General features: G+C 45.5%; 1 protein-coding gene across 4 annotated transcripts in view; it reads left to right on the top strand.

Annotated features, from left to right (window-relative positions):
• The window catches only part of Hasp (Hig-anchoring scaffold protein), an 810,838-nt gene that overhangs the window by 525,419 nt on the left and 259,253 nt on the right, over window positions 1-26,166 (top strand). For all 4 annotated transcript variants that reach the window (XM_065432842.2, XM_065432843.2, XM_070523594.1 and 1 more), the window contains exon 5: window positions 23,720-23,899. In XM_065432842.2, coding sequence (XP_065288914.1) covers window positions 23,720-23,899 — 180 coding nt within the window. The remainder of the gene's footprint in view (window positions 1-23,719; window positions 23,900-26,166) is intronic.

The raw sequence follows: 26,166 nt of genomic DNA, 5'->3' as shown, positions 1-26,166 counted from the left end.
TGGGTTAATGCGCGTGATTATGTGACGAGGAATCTTGTTAAAAATAAAAATACAGGTGTTCTCCCTTATGCTCGCTATGAATACATGATATTTTTGTGAAGCCCATTATTGTCTCTGAATTGAATTATGGGGTTTTACGTGCCAAAACCACGATTTGATTATGAGGGACGCCGTAGTGGGGTGCTCCGGATGAATTCTGATCACCAGGGGATCTTTAACGTGCCCCAAATGCACCCCATTATTCTCTATATAGTGTGATACGGAAAACTTAATTAAGCGTCATCCATTTAGGAGCAGCTACATTTTAAATGGAACGGAACAAACGTTCGACATGCGTCGTCTCAACCGTCCGTATCAACCGTCTCAGCCGTCCATGGGCTCGTTTGCCACCACCTTTCACCTTTTGTTCCCAACTTGAAAGCTTTCCCTCTCCACGACGCACTATTTTCTAAACTGGAAGAGAGAGAAAGAAAGAAGGGAGGAAGGAAAGGCGGGGAGGTTAACCAGACTGAGTTCAGTTTGCTATCCTACTCGTGGGGAGGGGGAGTGAAAGAAAGAGAGAGAGAAGACATCAGTCTATATCGCACTTTCACAGGCACTGAAAAGTATCTGAAAAGTATATATGCACTAAGCTAGGTGCAGCGTGTCTCCATTCGTGCACTCAAATATGTTGCCTGCAAGTACTGAAGAAGCGCTCGAATGGCTTTCTGGGCTCATGAACTGTGAGGCCAGGCTCCGAAGACCTCTGCTTCTGTAAATGGCCTATCGTTCATTCTATTCAAGGCGCACTGGAGAGTCTGACGTTGATTATCGAAGCGGGAACAGTGGCACAAAAGTTGATTGATGGTCTCTTCACACTTGCACTTAGCACACATCGGTGAGTCCGTCATTCCAATGCGATAGTTGTAGGAGTTAGTGAATGGTACTCCTACCCACAGCCGACACAGCAGTGTTGCGTCACATCCTGAAAGGTTTGCTGCTAATTTCAGTTTCAGTGATGAATCGAGGCTGTATAATCGACAGTTAGAGTTCTGCGCTGTATGCTAGTAACTCATTGTGATGGTACGCGCGAGACTGCGAAGCTCTCTGGCAGCGTCTCCTCTCGATAAAGGTACAAGGAGTGTCGGTGCACCACCTGGGCACGTCGGGCAGCGTCATCGGCGAGGTGACTACCAATGATGCCACAATGTCTCGGCAGCCACTGAAAGGTTATATCATGTCCTCGTTCAGAAGCGCTATGAGAAATTTAGTTAATTTGTGACACCAGCCGGTCGTAATCAAAACGTCGTAAACGCCACAAGCTTTGGAGGGCTGATTTCGAATCACAAAGTATTGCCAATTTGCTAGGCGCACTTTTTTTTTTTTTGTCGCCAGAGTGTGCCACGGCCTGGATAAAACATGGGCATACCGCGGAAGAACGTCACGCGTACGCTTTTCTGGTTCTTCAAACCAACAAGCTTCCATGGAGACGCTGTTTCATTGCCCTATTATTATATGCGCCAAAAGAAAAGGAAGGAAGGAAATAAATAAATAAAGAAGGACATAAGAAAACCTAGAGTGTTATTCAACGAGGCAGAGGTTCGGTGTCTCATACCGGCATCATAGAATAAACTAGATAGAAGTAGACGGCGCAGAGGTGATAGGTAGGATGGCCTGAAAACGAAGCAATCACTTTAACACCTATTTGCACAATAGTCCCCAGTTCTCGACTGAGCCCTAACGTGGAGTACGAGCCACTGTTATTCACGATATCATTATTATCAATATCGTCACAACGAATTGGTGGCTTAGTAGGTGCATGTATACGCTATCGCTGTTTTTGTACCTCTCACAGTGCTATAGCATACTTTACAAAGTTAACAAGGCTTCACTTTTTTTCCAGCCACACTAGCGTATACCGTGTACGAGTGTACTTTTAAAGGTTGTTTAAGTGATTTTCTTCCTTTTTTCTTTCTTTTCTCTCTCTCTCTCTCTCTCTCTCTCTCTCTTTCTCTCACTCTCTCTCTCTCTGTGTGTGTGTCTCTCTCTCTCTTTGACGAATGCATCAGCACAGGTAAAAAAAGGAATTGCAGGCACCAACCATGTAACGCCCAAACACAGTTCCGCGTCAAGAAAAGTTTGAACAGATTGTTTACATTCTTTTGTGGTCACGTAGAAGAGTATATTTGTACAAAAAAACACTGATACGTTACGTGAGTTATAAGTTAATTAGTGTTCTAATAAATAAGTAGCACTTGATTCGTTGAAATATCCACAGCTGAAACTTCGCTCCAGCATAGTAAATACACAACCGTGGGGTTTGCGTTACGCGTCTCTAGCGTCAGTTTGCATTATGAGGCATCAAATTCGGCGTAGCATCTATGGTACGTCGGGAATGACAGGGTTGTTAATCTTTGAGAGTGGTGGTGCGGCGCGTAGCTAAGAGTGGGGCTGCTTGCGGCGCCCGTAACAGGCAGCCGGAAAGACCTGAAGGTTCACGAGCAGCCATTTGGGCTCACCAAGCCGAGTGCGGAAGAAGCCTTGTCCGTGCGCGCTTGGTGCCGCCAGTGTGCGACGCGCCTGGATAAGGCCGATGGCCGCACGGCGGCTTTCACACCCGCTGTGATGGAACGGCGTGCACCGAAGCGGTGGCGCCTCGAAGAAGATCGCAGAGAGCGTGGGAGGCGGAGAAATACAGGCGTGGTCTGACGGCCGGAAGCGATCGTTTGACGGTCTATAAAATCGGCCCACTTGAGCAACGAAGCACTTCAAGGCATTCAGTCCGTGAGGCAGTAGCGAGAACAGCCTCTATGGAACTTTCGAGCGAGGTTCGCTTGAAATGAAAATGTAGATTTGGCCGGTCATCTTCCTAAGTAATTTGAACTCGTTGACGCGGGCCCGCACGTGCACTTCGCATGATCAAGTCACTTTCATTACTTACAGTCACTTCTTGCCTTAAACTAAGCCAAGCCGTGACACAAGAGCAGATAACTTTATTTACGACCGCCCATACTCCTATTAACTGTAGATTTCCCCCGAATTCCTCCTTTTCCCCGAGTTTTATCCATTATAGCTCGGGTATCTAGATGCGCTTTGCCCGCAGGTAACCTTTTGCTCGGATTTCAACATAACAATAATTACCTACGACAACCGAAAGAGCAATGCAAAAGAAGAAGAAAAAAACGGGGGGAGGCATGGCTTAAGCGCACCCACTAGCGACACAACTAAAGTTTAAATGATGGCCTCCCACTGCTTAACGATCTGGCATTATTGCTAGACCGTTGGCTGAAGAATCCAGTTTCCTCCCACAAAAAGGCCTTTTTATCAGCGGGGTTCAGTGCCGGGCTGTTATGCCTAGTCATAAAAGTGTGCCCCCCTAGCCTCCACCCCGCTTCCCCTTTTTATGACAATTTCCGTGGTAGATTTGGCCCGCAGAGGGCGCCCAAGATTTACAGACGACGTTACCGTTAAACGCGGGGCGTTCGGCCCTTCGAGGCAGTAACGGCAGCCGCATCGCGGCGCAAAGATATCAATAAAAATTGTTCCCGTCCATACTCCTAAACACGTGGCTCTACTGCTGACAGACGGAATGTTTATGGCTATTACAACACGTTTATTCAACCATTACTTTTATAAGAACACAGGGCAATCATAAATCAAACGTAGCCGCTGTTTTTGGTTTCCGTCTCGGAGGTCACAGTTATAGGAATTGAGCTTCACTCCATTTCTTTTTATGTTAGAACGGAACTATTGAACGGAAACAGCTCGAAATGTTTTATAAGCTATAAGCTTACATACTTGTTAAAAGCAATCATGACGATGCCCTGTCATTAAAGCTCAAACTTGAGTTCTTATTTACCGACCTCAGCATCTGTTCGGACATGTTTCCTCCAAAAAACAGTATTGCTACGCCTTTTCGCTTTTACAGTGACGAGAAACCGGAAATAACAACTAAATATGAACATCAGGGGCAGCGAAATCACGTTTCGTATTAAATTCCGTTGCTCATTATCTTTTCTTCTTTTTCAGTTTTCTTTTCTTGTCCTAAGACAGCCGCTTCTACAAATAATGTGCGTTACTTGATACTGCGGAATAAAACTAATGGTAGTAAAATTCAGGCTGCTTGGAAAGTAAGCTACTCTGACAGCATGTTTTCAGGCTAAAGCTAATGGTAAATTTGTTCACCACCGGAAAAAGAAAAAGAAACAAAAAAAGCTATACACAATAATTTACAGCACACCGGCAATTAACACTGACTCCAAAGCGAGCGCCGAAAAGGCTTCTGTGCTTGCCATATTGTCCCCTTTATCTGTGCGAAAGGCCATCTCGGCTTGCGCAAGCGAGCACAGTGCTGCAGTAATGCCCTTTTTTCTTTGTGTTCGGGTGTGTTTCGGTAAATGGTAGGTGCTCCGATCGTTCAACGCCGTTTTTATCGTTACGTGGAAGTGGATACAGGGAGAGATGTTGAAAACGTCGTCTCACGTGTCACAGCCTTTCGACGGTCGGGTGACTTTTTCGCGTTCCCTTGAACTGTGTAGAGTAATTGTTCCGCAGTATTCATAGCTGAAATAGTTTGAACGTGAGTGTTCGTATTTCCGGTTGTCTTTTTCTCCAGGAGATTTTTTCGCCATCGGCTGAAAAACAACATCGACTTCTTTTTTTTCTTTCTTTTTTTTCATTTACTGCTTTGCATAATATGCACATTCTCTCAAAAACTAGCGCCTCTAAGTGTTCGATGCGTTTGCAGCTACACCAACCAATGCTTGCGTTTCGTAAAGGTATTATTGTGAGAATCCATGGATTTTCGTTAGGGCAGATTAGCTATATTTTACTATGCTTTACGTAGCCTTCGGCCAGTCAGTGCCACGACACCTGCGCTTTGAGAGACGCTGTAGTAGACAGTTCTGGATCGTTTCTGCCACCTGGCGCTCTCAACGTTCTTCCAACAATCGGAATGGGCGGTTGCTGTTGCCGGAAAAATGCTACGAAAATTAAGTGTGCGTACGTGTCTTATCAGTAACGGGAAATCGCGTTTTTCTCACCAAAATTATTCTGTTCAGATCTCCTTATACTTGTTACAGAAGAAATTTGTGGCGAAGATGACGTGTCATGGCATGGAGGACAACAAATGCACACAGCAACAGCGTCGGTGCACGTGCACGTGTGACTCGTTGTTCAAGCGATAAGGTTGAAAACGCGATATCTGCGATCTTGTAAACGCCATCCAAGTATTGCGCGGGCTCTCAGATACGTTGTGCGCGAAATATTGGACGACGTATTTGCGTATACGCGTAATTTTTCTCATGACAGCCATTTTCTAGAGACTTCAGCAGAAGCACAAAAGTACACGAAACCGATTCTTGCGGAGCGTCCAACTTTCATGCGCCTCCGAATGCACATCTTCCCTACCTGATTGGTGCACGTTCTAAAAACAAAGTGCTGGGTACTCCTTTTCATCAAGAGAGAGAGCGTAAACATTTATTTCAAATGAACAAGATTTGAGTCCGGCGTCTTTTTAGTGGGTCTGGGCAACCGCCGCGGACGCGGTTCCGAGACCTTGTCTCGAAGCGGCTTCCTCGGCTCGCTGGACGGCCCAGAGTTGTGCTGTCAGGTCAGAGCTGAGCAGTGCGGTCATCCAGCGTGACCGGAGGCTGGCGGTAGAAGAGACGGAGGGGTCGGCACTGCCCGACTTGTTTGTTAGGTCCCGACACTCCCATAACATGTGATTTAGTGTGGCAACCTCGCCACACGACGTGCATCTGTTTGTAGTGTACATGTCTGGATACATGGCGTGCATGAGTCTGGAGTTTCTGTAAGAGTCTGTTTGTAATTGTCTGAAGTGTACTGCTTGCGTCCTGTCTAACCTAGCGTGAGGGAATGGGTATATGCGTCTTTGTAATTGGTAGTGTGCCGTGATGTCGTGAAAACTGGTCATACGATCCTCCCATGCCCAGACGTTTGCAGTACCCCGCGGGGGCTCTTCCTCCGATGCTGCTCGGTGAGTCAGGCCTCGAGCAACGCCGTGAGCCGCTTCGTTGGGGGTGCTCATTCCAGTGTGTGCCGGGATCCATAGCAAATGCCTTCGGTTATCAACGTCGGCCTCTCCCTAGTGTATGGGATGTCGCTGGAGTATCTGATACGCCTCTTGTGAGATGCGCCCATTTGCAAAATTGCGAATTGCCGTTTGCGAGTCGCAGATCACGTATGTAGCTTTGGTTTGTGTGAGGGCCAGTGCTATGGCCGCTTCCTCTGCCGCTTCGGCATGTGCCGTGTTGACGGTGACGCTCGTCAGGTGGTTGCCTCGGTGGCTAGTGACTGCCGCCACGAAACTCTTCCTGTCTCGATAGCGGGCTGCGTCGGTGAAGACCGCCTCCTTGTCGTTAGAGTAACTTTTCATCATGTGTTTTGCCCTGGCTTTACGCCTCCCTTTGTGGTGTTGGGGGTGCATGTTGCGAGGCAATGGGGGTACGTATAGTTGCTCGCGTATGGGTCTTGGAATGTCTACTTTGACGCCGTGTTGCGAGTGGTACGTGATGCCGAGATTTTCAAGTACGTGTCTGCCCGGGCGGGTCTTGGATAGGCGTTCAAGTTGGGACACTTGTTGCGCCTCCACGAGTTCTTCGAGCGTATTGTGTAGGCCTAGTTCTAAGAGCTTGGTGGTGCTAACTCCAGGCGCAAGTCCCAACGCACATTTGTACGCCTTGGGTATGAGCGCGTTGAGCTTGTTTTTTTCCGCAAGCGTCCAGTTGTGAAACGCTGCCGTGTACCTTATCTGCGAAATGACGAAGGCTTGTATGAGTCGGATGACGCTGCCTTCGCGCATGCCCGCGTGTTTGTTGGTGATGCGTCGAATGAGCTGCATCGTGCTGGTGGCCTTTGCCGTTATCTTGCGAAGTGCTTCGCCATTGCCACCCTTATGCTCTATCATCATTCCTAGTACCCGGATTTTCTCTACTATAGATAAAGTCACGCTCCTTTTCCCGTATATAACTGGATTTTCTAGTGTTATCGTGTTCTACGACGGAGTACATTCACTCTGCCTGTGCACTATGCAGAGCCAGTTAGCGAGCTCCGTGGGCTAGACGAGAACTCTCAGAAAGGAAGGCAAAAAGATGCTAAAGACGATTTTATACTTTGTTTAGTTTATTTCTAAATATTGAATTCAGAATTACGCTCATTTGCTGGCGTGTTTTCTTTTTTTTTCTGTCTTTCTTTTTCGAAAAGCATGAGCTGAAGTATTTATTAAAGAAGCCCGTTTGTAGTATCACAGCTCCTGAAGACGTATTAATATTGTTAAGAAGCCAAAGCACGCGCAAATGTTCACAAATTGAATATAGCCAGCCCTTCGGGGGCCTATTTTCCCAAGGGCTGATCATTTATTGAAATACCGCAACAAAACACTAAAATAACAGTGAAACAGCCAGCAAATGTCACACAACTCGGTTTTTCTTATTTCAACTTTCGAGTGCTCGTCTTCTTCCACGAGACACTATTTCCTCCCTGCCAGGTAGGAAAGCTGCTCATGGGCACCTTTTATATTTGCGCACTCATCGATTTTGTGCTTATCCGCACGACAGGGCGAAAATGAATAGCTACCACCTGTGAACAGAACAAGGGAAGAAAGCGTGTTGTAAATGGGCAAGAGAGAATGGGAACTGAAGAGAGCATGATGTCACGGTGGGCGTCGCGGCGTTAAGTCATTGAGTCGTCTTTATTCGTAGAGCACGCCGTTTGCGTATCATTATAGGCGAGTCAGCGCTAGGTGCAGTCGGGCTAGCGTAATAAACAGCAGCGAACTATGCGTGGCTACAAACGTACGGGACCGCGCCTTCTGCTCCTGAGCTGTATTCGTGCCTACTTTAAGGACGCCGGTCTTGTCTCTTGTTCGCAGTGTTGGTAACCCACATATGCCCAGTTGCCGATATCCAGGACAATTCTTTGATGGCAATTGAATAACTTAAATTACCACAGCCTGAAACTAGCACCACCTGTAGAAAAATAGCGCATTCTAGAAGTGCATTCTAGAAGCCTAGATATTCGTGGCTCCACTCATTTCCACCTGCGGACGGCCTGTTTCCAGCACGCGCGTGGTGTTTGCGGAGTACGCCATTGAGCAAAACAAATAAATAAGAAAAAATGTCGTTACGAATCTAGAATACAATGTTGTTGTTTTTTTCAGTTGATTCATTAGATTTCAGAAGTTCATGCTAGTTTTATCACGTAATTTTAAGGCGTCTTCAGTTAGAAGGCTTGAAATCCGGCCATCCTATGCAGGGTGTCCCAACCATCATGCACCAAGATTGGGCTAGGATTCACGTCAGTTTGAAGAGAGAACGAGTAAAATTGGTCTAGACGAAACAGGCCAACCCAGATGTAGTAAGGGTAAACGCAGACAAATTCAGGCTGGTACTTGCAAACAAATATGCAGCCTTAGAACAGCGAGATGAAGATGTCATAGAGATAATGAATGAAATCGTAGCTATAGGCTGGCTTGAAAAGCAGCAATTGAAGTGGAAGGCAAGGCACCAAGGCAACCAGTAGGCAAGCTCTTCGAAGTAACAAAGGATATAATAAAGAAATGACAAAGAATGAAAGTGTCCAACTCAAGATATAAGATAGAATTTGCGGAATTGTCAAAACTGATCAACAATTACAAAATAAGGGATATTCGAAATTATAACATGATAAAGACTGAGGAAGCCGTAAAAAAATGGATGCAGCATGAAATCAGGGAGAAGGAAACTTGGCATAGGGCAAACCAAGATGTATGCACTGAAAGATAAGCAGGGTAATATCATCAACAATCTCGAGGGTATAGTAACCGCAGCGGAAGAATTCAATACTGACCTGCGTAGTTCTCAGAAGGGCCACGATACCTCCATTTGAAGTAGTAATGAACAGGTTGCAGAGACTCCTATAACTAGCGTAAGGATACGAGGGCCTTGTAAGACATGAAACGGGGAAAAGCGGCAGGAGGAAATGGAATAACAGTCGATTTAATCAAAGATGGAGGAGACACAATCCTTAAAGAACTGGCGGCCCTTGAAACGAAGTGTCTGTCGACTTCAAGGGTCCCAGAAAACTGGAAGAATGTAAACATTATACTAATCCACAAAAAGGGAGACAATAAGGAATTCAAAAATTATAGGCCTATTAGCTTACTCCTAGTACTATCTAAAATATTCACCGATATAATTTCCAGTAGAATAAGGGAAAGACTGGACTTGAGTGAACCAGGGGAGGAGGCTGGCTTCAGGAAGGGATACTCCACGACGGATCACATCCATGTTATCAGTAAGGTAATCGAGAAATCCGCAGAGTACAATCGGCCTCTCTATATGGCTCTCACAGATTACGAAAAGGCATTTGATTCAGTAGAGATACCAGCAGTCATAGACGCATTACGTAATCAAGGAGTACAGGCCGATTGCGTAAATATCTTGGAAAATATTTACAGAAAATCTACAGATACCTTAATTCGACATGAGAAAAGTATGAAGATACCTATAAAGAAAGGGGTCAGACAAGGAGACACACTCTCTCCACAGCTATCCACTGCATGCTTGGAAGAAGTATTCAAGCTAATAAACTGGGAAGGCTTAGGAGTAAAGATCGGCGGCGAATATCTCAGCAACCTTTGGTTTGCAGATGACATTGCCCTGTCCAGCAACGCTGGACACGAGTGATTGAGAGAGGAACAAATGATTGAAGACCTTAACAAAGAGAGAGTATAAGAGTGGGGTTGATGATTAATATGCAGAAGACAAAGATAATCAGACATCAGAACTTTTATTGGTGATATCTGCCAGAGAAGTCAGACTATATATATGCTGAACTGTGGAAAGGCTCGTCCAGATCCGCCTAGAGGATTACAGTTTTGACTGCGCCACTTTTACGTTATAGAATAAGAAGGGCATCAGATACTTTTCTTCGTGGTGTTGCTTAATTGTCTTCTTGTATATGCGTGTTTAGAGTGGTCGCACTCATTGTTTCATATGTCGGAACGCAGGAATAAAAAACGCATGCTATTGATTTCGCACACGTTTATTGCATCTGACATGGAGGAAGTAAATCCAGTACAGACCCCGACCAGCACGAATGCGGCGGAAGTCACGTGCTCTTTTTGGCAAAGGAGCACTGGGACGGGTACCCCAAATGTCAACATTGCCATAGCGACCGCGCTCGCGTAGCTTTCGCTGCTGCTCTCGGTCTCTGAAAAGTGAGATAAGATTTTTCCGCCAGTGTCTTTTTCGCAGCACGTCTTGTTCGCGAAAAAAGCTGACTTTAGAGTGTGGTGTGTAAGCTTGAAAGTTCTGTTTGGGTCTGTCAGGTAGAGTGTCAGCCAGCAACATATACACTCAAGCAATCACGGCGCGGGTCTTCGTCATCTTCTTCAAGGTGCCACGGAAAAAAAAACAGGAGCGCGTCTTCTTCACTAAAACCACTACAGAAGTTTCGTAGGCTTTGTTTTGACGCGCGTCGGCAGCACACACTTCCGGCGGTTCGTAACAATGCAAGTTCAAACTTCGCGCCCATTTGCTCCGGCGAGCTGCAGAACCGCTGATTCGAGGCGAAACCTTATTACAGTTGATAGCTCGAACGGACCTTCCCGTTTTTTTCTACAGCTATCGCAGACTGGATGTTAAATCCTGCGCTTCCCAAAAGTCAGCGGACTGCCTCATTCGGTCTGACTTTAACATTTAAATACAAGAAAGACAGAGAGGGCGAGCAACTAAACGTATTTATTTCTTTCCATCATCTTTTTAAAATTCAGTAGTTTGGACTTAAGCATGCCAAAACATTTACTGTCGAGTCGACATCACTCCTCTAACATAATTGCCAACATGGTCGCTAAAACACGATTGTGTTGGCTGATATTTGCTACATATTTGCCGTAATAAAGCAACAGATTGTTTTCTTATTCATAAAGTTTTTGCCCATTTCTAAATCTTAGTGTACCTAACTGCAGTCTGTACTCACCGGCGTAACTTTCCGATGCCGCGTAACGACGCTGTGCAGGCCGTCGGTGTACGGCGACATCCGGTTAAATGCGCTCTATTGGGGCTCGCATTTTTTTTTTTGTTGGCTAGGCTAATAATTTCTAATAAAGCACTCATGTAAAAACTTGAGGAGCTGATTATCTTGTCTAGATGTTCCTCCATCAACTCGGGAAGTTTTGCGTCCGCGCAAGTTCTACTTACCGCTAGGACGCTTTCCTACGAAGGGGGAACACGTGCAAGCACAGCGGCCAGTATAACACAAATTCAAAATTTTTGTTCTTGCTTAAAACAAAACGTAATTTGATAAAAGTTTCTCAGTTTGTAGACAATGACTGTTTCTAATAAATACACTGTTAAGCGTATTTTTACCCCACCACCTCAATGCTAAATTTACGACTAAACATAGGCTAAAACTAACTTTTTGCAACTTGATCGCCAGCTGTACAGGCCATTTCACGTTATATTCGTCCCAAATTATTTATCACTTACAGTACAACTTGCTGGAAAGTGGTTACTCTGAAATATAACCTTTCGGTAAAAGTTAGCTTTCTGCGAAAAAATTCCCAATATGCACCAAATTTTGCATATTTAGTGCCATATAAGAAACTCACGGAAACGTAAAGATCGATAACACCTTTTTTAAGTGAAAAGACTATCTTCATTCTCAAGGGAAAATCGTGCGCTCGCCTAATTTAAGAAGAGAACTTTTTTGACAATGCGTTTTACGACTCATACTTTCGAGCTTTCTAAGAAACTTCACGTGTTCCTAGCAGTGCTGAATTTTTTTTTTCACAAGAATGTTTTACAGAAAGACTTCTTGCTTTAAATAGATAGTCCTCAAATTTTTTTCAAAGAAATTGCTGATGGTCGACCGCCAAGGTTGGGACAGTTGGCGTGGAATGACCCGCATGTAATATATATATATATATATATATATATATATATATATATATATATATATATATATATATATATATATATATATGTGTGTGTGTGTGTGTGTGTGTGTGTGTGTTTCTTTCTTTTCTGTTCTATTCCGCGGTTTTTATGATTACGCGAACTTTCACGCAGAACAAAACTGTATTTGGAGAGCTATTCTGCAATTGAGGAAAATTTTGCAATATATCAGTGCATGCCTTACGGGTCCTCATAGAATTTATTCGCCATCTATCTTCTATAATTCTATACAAGTTCTTCTATGATTATCTCTCTTACTCTGTACGTGCGTGCGTGCGTGCGCCTGCTGTCGTGTCAAGGACGACATGAAGTACCCACATTTCTGCTGTCAATAATGCTTTCCGAAAAATATATAGAAAACGGCGCAGTATTTGTTTCGTCTGGCCATTCTTCCACTCGCACGATGCTGAGTGAATAGGCGCTTAATGCGTTTACATTAGTGCCGGGTTCCTTAGCGCTTGTGCAAGACGTAGTGGCACACCTCTCCTCATAAAGCTAGAGCCGAAGCTTTTTTTGCGCCCATGGGCCGCTAGTGAGAATCGTGGAAAGAGAAGAATGGTAACCGAAAAGCAGCACTGGTGGCGGCGGGACACCGAACAACAAATGCACGCTCGGACGCATCTTGACTGCCAGTGCTTCCCAGAAGGCGTTGGCCGGTGGGCTGCCGTCGTGGCTACTTCTGCGACCTGTGCAATCGCCACGATTTCCCAAGCGGCACCGACGGACATGGTACCCGGCCACTAGCACGCTGCACGGCTCGCTCACTTGCTGCCAGTTCCGCAGCACCTTCCCCCGTGTGTTGCACGTGCTACCGATGCCTCGCGTGTCGCCAGCAGAGAGAGATAAATATGAGCTGTCATGAAGGAAACGACACTTCGTCGTTTTCCTGTTCTTCTGTTTCGTCTTCGATTGCACCAGCGCTGGTAAATAGCGCCATGTTTTCCGCACATATTAGGTCTGTTTTATATAATCACGAAATGCGTGCGTCATGTACAGAAACAACCGAGTCGCCAACCATGTAACCGCTTTTGCATTATCACACTTCTTGCGGCGGTTTTCTCCGTCCACTGTCGTTTCCCTGCTTTCAGTGTATCCGCACATAAATATAATCTCACTTGTTCAACACTTGTTAAATCTGAGGCATCATCTTTTTTATTCCCCATGGACTATAGCTACTGCATGTCTTCATTCTTTTTTCTTTATCGTTTAAGATGTATCTCACTGCTGCCTTTATAATGAGAATGCTTTCGATTATGCTTTACAGAAAAATTATGCATTAAAATTATGGGGTTTTACGTGCCAAAACCATTTTCTGATTATGAGGCACGCCGTAGTGGGGGACTCCGGAAATGTCGACCAACTGGGGTTCTTTAACGTGCACCTAAATCTACGTACATGGGTGTTTTCGCATTTCGCCCCCACCGAAATGCGGCCGCCGTGGCCGGGATTTCATCCCGCGACCTCGTGCTCAGCAGCTTAACACCATAGCCACTGAGAAACCACGGCGGGTAAAAATTATGCATAAGCACTGCTGGAGTCAGGTATGTGTCAGCATTGTGCCACTTGCCCCTCTGCACGCATAAGACGCGACGTGTTGTTTACCGCGATTGACGAAGCAGTGGACGGTTCATTAAATATATGTCTTATTGGCCTTGCAATCTGTTTTGGATCTAGATCCGACCAATACAAACCCTTATCAACCCGTGTCTGCCCTTACCAAACTCATTCAATAGGACTCAATTCTTATCGATTCTTGTAAGCTCTTATCAGTCGTTATCAACCTTAGCGGACTCGATCCGATCGTTATCAACCCTCACCAATCATTATCAACCTTATCGGAATCGATCCGACGCTTATCAACCTTATCAGAATTGCTCCGACCTTTATTAGTCCTTATCGCTCTTTAGCACCTTATTCATCCACGTCGAACTGCTATCAACCCCCCACAGGGGCTTGCGTAAGCAGACGTTTGGTGTGTTGCGATACCATGGACCCGAGCACACGAGGATTGGACCTTCCCGCGCCTAGCCGACGGTGGCTTTGCCGTGCCCGGGGAAAAGAAGGTCCTGGGGGTTGATCCAATGCAGGATGTTTGGTCAATTATGGCTTCTCGGCAGGAGCAACACATATCTTTGGCCTTCTCTTCACGTAGTCGGCACTCCCGGTCTTACCAACCCGGGGGAAATCGGCAGTCACCTTCTTGTGACCCCCTGTCCAACCTTTTTCTCCCTGTCTTACTTTGACACCTTTCCTATCTCCTGTTCGCTTCTCATCTTTTCTGAATTTTCAGGTGGCAAGGGTTAACCTTGTGTAGTATATCCAATCTTGGGCATATAAAGCTATAGCGGCGATGCACAGCTGGCATCTGCAGGTACCTTCCAAACCTTGTAATGTCCCCTACTTGGGATCGGTAGTGGGTGGCTGCCACCGCCGTTCGGATATTCGAGGGATGTTATGGCAGAATCATCTCCCCTTTCCTGATCGGCCTCTGAAAAGGGGCCGCACCGAAGTATCTTCTGAATTCACATTCCGAGTAAACCCAGGCACATTCATACGTTACCATATCTTACATTACAAGGGAACCACCCAAATGCAATATCTGTCCCATTTCTTGGTGGCGAAATGCCTCAAACAAAAAATAGGAGAAGTCTACAAAGCCTCTAAGATGACAAGTCGAGATATTCTGCTTGAACTCAGAAAGAACAACTGCAAATGCTATACTATCTCACCAGCATTGGTGACATCAAAATCACCATCTCTCCACACCGATCGCTAAACACAAGCAGGAGCATGATCTCTACGGAAGCCTTCCAAAACTTGGGCGACGAAGAACTCTTCGAGGGGTTCCTAGAACAAGGTGTATTCAAAATCCAAAGAATAACAATTAGGCGAAGGAACCAACAGATCCCAACCAAACATGTTATACTTACTTTTGGCACGAGTATTCGCCCCAGTTCACTTGATGCAGGGTACGTAAAGATCAACTTAAGCTTTTAAAATTAAGCTATTGCAATGGATCCATAAATACAAGTTACATATTTCCACAGTGCCCAGCTCAAGTTCATACAGTAGCCGAAACCCAACAAGAAAAATGCCGCAAGTTGGAACCAACTATGGAAGGCAAGCATTATCTTTTCAAATAACCAATGCTCTTAACAAAAAAGATATGCAGGCAGACTTTAATAAAGGTGTACATACATTTAAGAAATACTGTAGGAAGTTTCTTATGAGCAGCGACGTTATGTTTTCATTACTGTAAATTACCTCAAAAAGTGCGCTTTATCTCCCTTGCCAAGCTCTTCTCAGCTACTGCAATTTTGATACACGTCTGTGAAATTGTGCTTGGTTTTTGTGTCTTGATTTTTGTGATGAGTACCATGGTTATGAATCATGGTGTTGAACGTGCTGACTAATAACTGAATTGTTGTGCTTAGTATTTATGTTGCAGACATTACGTTGCGTATATAAATATTTTGTACCAATTATTTGCTGCGATGATTTCATATTCCAGAAGTGACTAGTCGCCTTTTAATATTGCCCACTGTCTGGACCTATGACGTCTGTCTGACTGAACTTTGTTGTTGTATTTTGTCTGTGTATATTGTGCAAGGGGGCCGGGGCTCTTGCCAGGTGATCTGTCGCCTTTGGCCTCGGCCCCCTCTTACACTGTGTCTGAGGAAACAAGAAAGAAAGAAAGAAAGAAAGAAAGAAAGAAAGAAAGAAAGAAAGAAAGAAAGAAAGAAAGAAAGAAAGAAAGAAAGAAAGAAAGAAAGAAAGAAAGAAAGAAAGAAAGAAAGAAAGAAAGAAAGAAAGAATCTTCAGGCCATACATGCTGAATCCAAGGTGGTGCTTCAATTGCTAGCCGTTCGGCCATGCGTCACAATCATGTAGAGGCAAAGCAGCATGAGACGGAAATAATTAGGAGAATAAGAATGGGCTGCTGGGGTGCGTTTGGCAGGCATTCTCAGATCATGAACAGCAGGTTGCCATTATCCCTTAAGAGAAAAGTATATAACAGCCGTGTCTTACCAGTACTCACCTACGGGGCAGAAACCTGGAGGCTTACGAAAAGAGTTCTACTCAAATTGAGGACGACGCAACGAGCTATGGAAAGAAGAATGATAGGTGTAACGTTAAGGGATAAGAAAAGAGCAGATTGGGTCAGGGAACAAACGCGAGTTAATGACATCTTAGTTGAAATCAAGAAAAAGAAATGGGCATGGGCAGGACATGTAATGAGGAGGGAAGATAACCGATGGTCATTAAGGGTTATGGAATGGATTCCAAGGGAAGGGAAGCGTAGCAGGGGGCGGCAGAAAGTTAGGTGGGCGGATGAGATTAAGAAGTTTGCAGGGACGGCGTGGCCACAATTAGTACATGGCCGGGGTTGTTGGAGAAATATGGGAGAGGCCTTTGCCCTGCAGTGGGCGTAACCAGGCTGATGATGATGATGATGATGATGATGAAAGCAGCATGCGCAAAGTCTAGTGCCAATGATCACCTCTCGGACAACTACAAAGCTGCTGCACAGTGCGCAAACTACAAAGGAGATCATGCAGCTTATTCGAAATCTTGTCCTTTCGGGACGAAAGAAAGAAATAATCGCATTCACGATTAACGATGTCTTTCTATGAAGCAACGCTCTCTGACTTGCCTCAAACGAGCTATGCCAATCTGGCGCGGCAGGGGGGCAGCGCCACATTTGTTTCAGGGGTCTACAGGGGTCACAGTAGTAACCCCATCAGCGGCCAGTGCTGCTCCATCATCATGTAAGGTGGGCCCACAGACAGCTGTTTCACAGGGCCCAGAACTTAACCTAACTCCGAGGCCTGAGACACGCGTCTCAGCACCTAGTCCTTGATCTTCCAGCGCCTCGGACAAGGGTATGGTGGTAGATCCGAAAACCACGGCGTCGTCGACGCCAATATTACAGCGCTACCTGGAGCGCGCTAAAGACAAACTTCTTATAACATCGCCGAAAGAGGGACAATTAACCTAGACGGTTACCGCCCTTGATTAGAATAGTGATACTTTCATTACACGTAACCTGTTACGTTTTAGCTCACACACACATAAACAAACAGTTTTAATTGTTTGGAAGTGGCTTTCATCATTCATTGGAATTGTAAAGGTCTGATGCATAATTTAGGTGACATCAAAGATATGATAGATAACATCTCGCCAGTGGCATTCAGTCTGCAAGAAACAAACCTAGGGCCCAAGAATAGCTGAATTATTAAAGGTATTACCGTTGTGCGAAGGGACCCTGAACACTCTAGCCGTTTGTTAGGAGGAATCACGTAGTCGTGCAGGCTCCTCCCGAAATGTTCAATACCTCTTTCGGGGCGATAGCCATCACCGTCCTATCGCATAAAACCATCACAATTTGTTCACTGTACAGTCCATTCCATACTCATTTTACTGCTAGACGCCTGGAAAATCTAGCACACCAGTTGGCGAGGCCTTTTGTTTCAGAAGGAGATTTTAATGCCTATTGTACCCTATGGGGAAGCGACAGAACTGACCAAAGAGGGCAGCTTGTTGAAGATGTTATTTAATCTAATAACATTTGTCTTTTAAGCTCAGAGCGTCATCCTATTTCCCAATTTAAAAAATGTTCACCCTTTGGGGCTTATTTTGTCCCACAACGATAATCATGTGTCTTGCCCGCATGTGTCTTTCACCCTCTGCGACACAGCGGTGAGAATTCCTTTACGTTGTTGACTCCAACATGCATCAACTCTTGAGTTTCTCTTCTTCTCCTAATCTTTTCCTCTCCTTGCTCTCACAAGTGCAGGGTAGCCAACGGGGCTCAATCTTGGTCAACCTCCCTGCCTTTCGTTCATTCTTTTCTCTATCTCGTTTGTCGGCAAATTAAGTTGCTTGGTCACCTGCGTACTTTCGCTTTTAACCAGGGACGCTGAACTTCTCATTCAGCGTTTGATGAGTTGATTAAACAATGGGAATTTTGACTCTGGTCAGCACCGCGCGGAACAGCACTCGCAGCGGCTCGCATCGTCATTTGGGAGCACATCAACAAGCGCCAAAAGCATAAAACGAAGCAGACGCTGCGTACTCATACGCGGCATGTACGACCATCGGGGACATATAGGTGAAGAGCGGGGAACAGAAAAAAGGCATTCCTAGCTCGCCATGTCTCTTCCTACCATTCCGTCGCCCTCCCGCCCGCACCTCTGGGGAATATCCCATACTTTACGCATTCCTCGACATGGTCAAAATTCTTCTGCCGCTGTCCATGATTTCCGTGTAGTACATTTTGTCCCTGTCCCTCCGGATAATAAAAAAGAATAAAGACACTCGTTTTTTGTGCATTCATTTCACTTAACTTTCTGCGTGCTTGCTATCTGAGAGCAAAAGCAAGGAGCAGTATAAGCAGCTCTGGCGCTAGTAATGGCGTTCCCGCTCAAAACTAGGGCTAGAACGAAAGGATAGGAACATGGCTTATACAGAAAAAAAGCAGGTACGATAATGCAGGAACATACATCTTCTACTGGGCAATGAGTGCTGCTGTATGTGTCTACACTTCGCGCTTCTTGATTTGTGGTGTTGCTCCGCTTGCTTCTTGTGCACCTTCCCCAGAGCATTTCTTTCTTCTTCTTTGTTTTATGGTTACCAAGGGCTTCCTTGTTTATTCCTTAGTTCGAAGTCTGCCGAGCCTATAGAATGTATGGTGCCCATGGTCTGTCTGAAATGATTGCAAAACTACCTAGTAGAAATGAAAGGCGAGGAAACCATAGGTGGAGGGGTCTTATTCGAATGGCCGTATGGTTTCTAATTTTCCATCCACCGGGTGTTAGAAGAACAGCCACTAACTTCTGAAGTCGTTTTCTAGCTCTATACAAAAGGAATTTCTCATAGGTTCGGCAGAATAAGAATTCTGGAAAACAAGTTATTGCTTGCGTTCCATTCTGCTTGCTTATCCGGGCTTCGTTCCATCGTTGTCCATGTTCTCGTATTGCTCGCTCGGGAAAGCGTTCCTTTTCTTCAATGTGTGCGTATATGCATGGCCATTGAGAGGGCTTGTGCACACGTGTGCACCTTGTGGGCTATTTCCTTTCCGATATTTTTCTCACTTTTTCGCATCACGTTCAATCGCTCACTCTGTGTGGAAGAAGGGAAAGTGGTAATGAAAACCGTCGCTCCAAAACAGTGCCAGAAGGAGGTAGTGCAAGAAAAAGGTAGAACACAGAAAATAAAGCACAATTTAGCAGCTCTGAGCATTTGTTCTGTTTTTTCCTGTAATAGACCGCATGGGTCTTTGGGCACCTCTTCGCCACCTCCAATGCGATATTTTTTTTTTTTTGAGCGAGTGTTTGATTGTACTGCGCTAGGTATGCCATTCTTTAAAAAGTAAGACTATTTTAGATAATATTCCTAAACTATTCTCTTGGGCGGATTTATGAGTTTCCTACCACGATAGTGCAAGCGGAATTCCTTTAAAAAGTGAAGGAAAGGCTGGTTGTTCTTTCTTCTTCTTTTCGTTCGTCATATAGCGATAGGGGTTGGGGGAGGGTGTTACAATTGGAGAGCGTCCTGCGATGTTCCAATGTCTAGTTCGCACTTTAGCAAAATAGCTGTTGTCTTCAGCATAAATTACGGCTTAGTCGGCGAGACTATTAGGTATAATTAACTGCGAGCTGTGTATGTGGCAGCCCTTTCGATGTTCATACACTCCTTTAACAGTATTTTGCCTTGATTTATTTAATATTTCCAGTCGGTTGTTTTGTACGACTGTAAGAAGGGCACAATGACGAAAAAAAAAAGGGAGATATTAAGGTATCGAGACCTTCTTGCATTGGCCATGCAGTATCAATTTAAGCGGATTAGGCCTACGTGTCTCCTCTTCCGCATAATTGTGCAAAAGCACATCACCATAAGCCGTATCATTTTGCACTTATGAACATCTAGAGGAATGAATCTAGCCGCAGAATACTAAATATATTTCCTCTAATTGTCACAGCCTGCTCAAGTTATTTTCTTAAATGAAATTGAGCCGCCTCTTCGTGCTTTCTTCGTGGTAAAATTCGTTCTACCATGACTTATGACCAATATACTTCAGGGCACTTTCTTTCTTCTTTTTTTTTCTGCGACATCAGTTAAAAGAGCAGTGAAACACATTGTCTAAGTTGTAGAAACTCTACCACATGCTTCTTGCGTGTAAAATTATCACACTTAGTAAGTACGACGGTTGGGAAACACTTTTAAGATATTTTAATTTGATATTAAAGGGGGAGAAGGAAAAGAAGGACGGAAATATATGGAGGTCAAACACACGCGCGTCCGGTTTGCTAACGTACGCGGGGGGAGGGTGTTAGTTAATGAAAATAAAGAAAGTAAAGAGAGGGAAAGAGGTACTATCAATGCGAACACGTGCGGTTGTCCATCACTTCATGCCTAAAATCGATCGATGCCAGTCGATTTCATGAACCGCAGCAATGTCCGCGTTGCTTTGTAAGCCTGCTGCACATGGCGCCATATACCAAGAATATTTGTTTCTGAAAATGGTCTGTTATCTATTCGGTTTACCACATTCCGAAGAACGTCGCGTTCGATGTCATAACATTCGCAAAAAGAATTCACGCAGAAACTCCTTTGGGAGTTAAGTATGCGTTAAGTATGCAGCATTATTCCTTGACATAAAAGGCGCCTATGACAATATAGCACATTATGCCATTTTAGAGGCTCTAATTGAAGCCGGAATCGGTGGCCGCACTTTTCAGTGGCTGTGCAGTTATTTGACCGACAGGCATTTCTTCGTGATGATCGAGGATGGCGCCACGACTCAACACCAAACGTGCCGTGGAGTACCGCAAGGCGGAGTGTTGAGCCCGACGCTATTCAACCTAGTGCTCGTTGGCCTAGTCCGATGCTTGCCCAGCACAGTTCAGGTATTAATCTATGCCGACGACATCTGCATTTGGGCGTCTGCTGTAACACGACTGCAGGCACGAGCACGGCTACAAAAGGCAGCTACGCTAACATCACTGTTCTTGCGAAAACAGAACTTAGAGCTGTCTTCAGAGAAATGCTGCCTTGTTACTTTCACTCGGAAGGAAATGAAGCGTTACACTGTACAGGTCAATGGGCAAGCAGTAGCAAATGCACGGAAACACCGCTTTTTAGGCGTAATTATTGACCGCGACCTATCATGGAGCCCGCATGTTTCATACCTGAAGAAGAGATTATTGACAATAATACATCTCCTCAAATTTCTCGGCGGAAAGTCATGGGGCACTTCGGTGCGGTCAATGCTGCAGCTTTATAACGCCTTGTTCCTCGGTTTCGCAAGATACTGGCTTTCGCAAGATACTTGCCTGTGCTTGGTAGCACCTGCAAAACAAACCTGCGTGTACTCCAGGGACTACAAGCTCACGCTCTAAGGACGTGTCTTGGTCTTCCGAGGTGTGCGTCTACAGCGGCAACGATTGTCATAGCTCGAGATCACCCAATATCAACGTACTTGGTAACCGACGCTCTCAGGGCACATATTCGACATGTTGCCCGACTACCTTCGCACCATCTTGCAGCTCTACCCGCAGAAAGGCCACACGCAACTATCAGTCGTATAATTGTTGCCAATCGTACCTCATTGCCATCGAACTACATGCCAGCAGCAAGACCATCCTCACCTTTATGGTGTCTGCACAGACCTGAAATACGCCTCACCATCCCAGGAATCACGAAGAAGGCTAACATGCCGTCGTTTGCCCTGAAGCAGGCCACATTAAAGGTTTTACATGAGGTGCACAGTGGCCGCGTACACGTTTACATCGACGGCTCAGTCACATCGGCAAGTTCAGCTGCTTCTGTGGTGATACCAACAAGATCCGTCAAAATACAGCTAAAAATATCACATGATTCATCAACGACAGCTGCTGAACTGGTAGCCTTGCCTGCGGCTCTTCATTTCATTCAGGAGGAGCCACCCCATGCATGGTCAGTCTTCTGTGATTCCAAGGCAGCCCTACAGAGTGTACTCTCAGAACTGCGCCATGGATCACATGAACAGCTCGTCGCAGAGATCAGAGAAGTACACCATCGCATAGTTGACGAAGGACACGATATCTTGTATCAGTGGCTACCTAGTCACTGTGGCATACACGGCAATGATCGAGCAGACGCAGCTGCCCGATCTGCCCATGACGGCGTCAACCACGTGACCATTCTTCTTTCGAGAGCCGACGCAACGAAAAAACTTGCCGTACTTGCAATGACCTGACGTTAGCTCCGTGGAATTCATCCGATTTCACAAGTGCACGCCTTCATACCCTGGACCCTAATTTACAACTCCGTATTCCGCCCGAGCTTCCACGACACGACTGCACCCTACGCATCCCGGTGTCATTATCAGTGTTATGAGACTTGAGCCGACCAGTATAAACCCTTATCAACCCTTATGGGTCGGTATATCAACCTTATCTGGCTAGATCTGACCCTTATGAATCCTTATCGGTTGTTATCAACCTTGTCGGACTCGATCCGAGCCTTATCAACATTTATCAGACGCTATCAACCTTATCGGAATCGAGCCGCTTCTTATTAACCCTTGTCTGTCCTTATCCACCTTATCGGACATGATCAGATTAAGAGAGATAAGGGCCTATATTGGTCGGGGCAATTATGATAAGGTTAATAAGCACCGATAAGGACTTATAAGGGTCGTATTAAGCCCGATAAGGTTATTGAGAACCGATAACAACCGAATGCCGCGCGACAGGCCGCTCTAGGCACTTTGCGTGTGTTCGCGGGCTTCTTTAACGCTCGCAAAAGCACTTTTATGCCGCACGTATTGAGCAGGAGAAAATTCTATCGGGAGTTCTCATGTTGTTTTACAAGTTTTGGGCGAAATACAAAAAATAATCTGAGTTCCTCCAAGCGACGGCAAACAACATTACAATTGTTCTGTACAGCTACGTGGCATCTGCATATTTTTAAATCTTGGTGCATGATAGTTGGGACACCATATATATATATATATATATATAATATTGTGCTCGTGTATGTGCGTTTGTGTCGAAGTCCGGACTCCAACCGAAACACATGGGAGAAAGTAGACATTCCCGCGTTCGTCCATTCCTTCTAAATGCTTACATATATTTAGTATAGGATGTCCCAGCTAGCGTTAGCCAAGCTCTTCAACAACAACAAAAAAGGAGAGATTAAAAAAAAAACACGGTGCAAAGTACGATTTTAAGACATACTGTATTCCATTGTCAGACATGTGATGACTGAACACAGTAGATCATATAATTGTATCCTGTACCGTGATTTCTTACTATCTTTTCTTTTCGTCCAACAGCTTCGCTACCACTAGCTAGGATACAAGGTATAAGGAGAAAAGAGGCCACCGGCACGAAAGAACGAACTTTGCTATAAAATAAGGTTGCTATTTTCGTGAGTATGGCCGCTTCTTCCTCTTATATACAGTATCGCACTGCTATCACGAAGCCTGGTTCAATAGCGTCATTTATTTCTTGTATAGAAGCGAACGACGAGCAATGATGTATTCATCAGCACACGGGGAGGGGGGGGGGGAGAGAGAGCGAGCGGAAGAGCAAATGAAGCGATCAGAGAACACTGAATGCTTAATGTTCTCCAGACATTTTTTTTTTTATTTCTCGCACGACTTCGTGGGCACTGAAAGGTGGCATTAATTAACCCTCTCCCGGGACGTTGCTCTGAGCGGCAGCGAAAACCGTGCTGGCAGCTGACGAGCAGCTACCCGACTCGAGCGCTCTTCCCCCCGTTCTTACAATTTGCAGATTTAAACTGCGACGAGCTAGAGCCCCTGGAGAACGGCCAGTTCCGGGTGAGCGGCGACTACTTCGGGGCGCGCGTCTACTACGAGTGCGCCGAGAATTTCTGGATGTCCGGCCCCAAGGAGCGCATGTGCCAGGGAGACGGTCGCTGGAGCGGCCGAGCGCCCGAGTGCAAGAAGCAACGTGAGTGCTACGCCTTTTACCCACGATGCACGAACACGTGCAGCTGTAGCACGTTAGGTTTCAGCACAACTGCCTGTTGCCATTTCTTTTGAGCATGATGTGCAGTTCTTTCAGTGTTATCGCACTAGCTTGATGAGCTATGTAGCGAAGCATTGCCGCAGGTGACGTGGTAGCCGTTTGTCTGAGGCCCCAGAGCACTTCCGGTCGACACTATACTGTGAAAATAAGTGCGCTTTCTGCGCCACTCAGCTTGAAATGCGTACTAAGTTCATTGAGTCGTTCATAAACAAGTATAGCTCCGCATGCGTGAACGTCACACATATGGTCTGCAGTGTCATCCACGTGCTGATTTTATTAGAAAAGTGTGATTACTTGTATGCCAAAAGTATTTTCTGCAGTGTAGAAAGCAGTATTAGTGTGTTACAACACTCGGTCATTCTCTTTTTCGCCTTCTATGTTTTGCAAGGACACATCCGTCACCGGGGCAGAAAGCTAATAGTGCGCTACTGCATTTCTTGAAGTGCAGCGGCTTCATTGACCGATTATTGTTTCCCTAGAATCCTACTGCGTGGGAAAGGCGCAATACTCCCTCTTCCCCTCTTTCTATTTACCCTTTCCTTTCGGCCCGGTGTAAGGTAGCAAACCGGAGACTCGTCTGGTTGACCTCCCTACCTTCCCTCTTTTTGCTTTCGCTCACTCCTTTGCGAAACCAGAAGGTTTTTTTGACTTCTTATTGTAAATTGCAAAACCTATCTATATTCCTTTCGCACAACAGATAAACAAAAGACGAAGGAGCCCTCTTGTTCGGTTTTTGAGCCAGAAGCACCAATAATGTATTTCGGGCGCATGGATGGATGGATGTTATGAGCGTCCCCTTTGGAACGGGGAGGTGGATTGCGCCACTAAACTCTTGCTATTATACTGCCTAATGCCCTAGCTAGGTTAAAGAAGAAAAAAAACTCACGATGAATTCCCATAACCAAATTTTCTTACCCCCTATTGTGAACTTTGTTTCTGTACGCCTCCGTTTTTTGTCATTTCCCTACTTTTCTTCCACATATATTCCAATTGCCTCTTGCACATTTCCGGCTATCGTGTTGGGCTGCTGTGCACGAGGTCGCAGTATTGAATCCCGGCCACGGCGGCTGCATTTCGATGGGGGCGAAATGCGAAAACACCCGTGTACTTAGATTTAGGCGCACGTTAAAGAACCCCAGGTGGTCGAAATTTCCGGAGTCCTCCACTACGGCGTGCCTCGCAATCAGAAAGTGGTTTTGGCACCTAAAACCCCATAATTTAATTGAGCATTTCCTGCGCGCGCGCCAGCTGGTGTCGGCAAGTGTATTTAGGGCACTCTAAAGAACAACGTGACAGACGCCGGGTCAAGCTCTTTCAGCGCCGTAGTTCGTAAATGCCAAATATCAACGCCTACGGTGGAGATAACCCGCGCAGCAAGAGGCAAAATAATTTTTTTAAAAAGCCATTCCATAGTCTCGGGCACGGCGCACGTGATGTCTGGATATCGTGTGTAGACCAAACAAAACTATAAGATACTGGGAAGCTTCTAAAAGTGAAAACGGGTGTTTGCTTTTTCCAATATTTACGTAAAAGTGTGAGCTGTATCTCGCTAGCATCCGGAATTTCTGAGAGAGAGAGAGAGAGAACTTAAAGGAAGGCAGAGAGGTCGGCCTGAGCTAACGCACTCTAGCGTGCTACTGCTCTGCACAGGGGGAGTAGGGGTAACGGGAACGCAGAGGTGTGGTGAAGGCCGAGGATCACATGGAAGAGAAATGCCCCATGGCAGTGAAGGCAAGTTATGAATTCTGATGATGATCCTCAAAGTCCAAGAATGTCATTCAGATATGTAATCGAGGTGTCACCGGGTTCCATACCTTACTGGGGTCACGTACTATTTCAAGCGAAATTTCACAAAAAGGCGCAGATAAGAGACTGGTATGTGGGCTGCTTCTGCGTAAGCATGCAGCACAGGCGCGAAGAAAAAACCTTTACAGTATGTAAAAGAGCTGTGATAAGCGGCTGCATTACGGTGACGACCTGCACGGCGCTTTTATAGCAGCCGGAGTCTGGAGAATAAGCGCCACGCTTGGAACTCGCCAGAGTTCAATAAATCTTGTGATTTATAGAAGCCAATTAAACTCGTCGTGCGTTCATGCCGACCTTCACTACGCCGGAAATTCGTTGGAAATTTGTTGTTGTGGCCTGGCCTTTACAGCTCGTGTAAGTATACACCGTGCCTAAGCTGCCTT

The sequence above is a fragment of the Dermacentor albipictus genome, chromosome 1 (genome assembly GCF_038994185.2).
Source record: "Dermacentor albipictus isolate Rhodes 1998 colony chromosome 1, USDA_Dalb.pri_finalv2, whole genome shotgun sequence".
Taxonomy (NCBI): domain Eukaryota; kingdom Metazoa; phylum Arthropoda; class Arachnida; order Ixodida; family Ixodidae; genus Dermacentor; species Dermacentor albipictus.
Note: the sequence above shows the minus strand (reverse complement) of the source record. Positions and strands in the feature narration are given on the sequence as shown.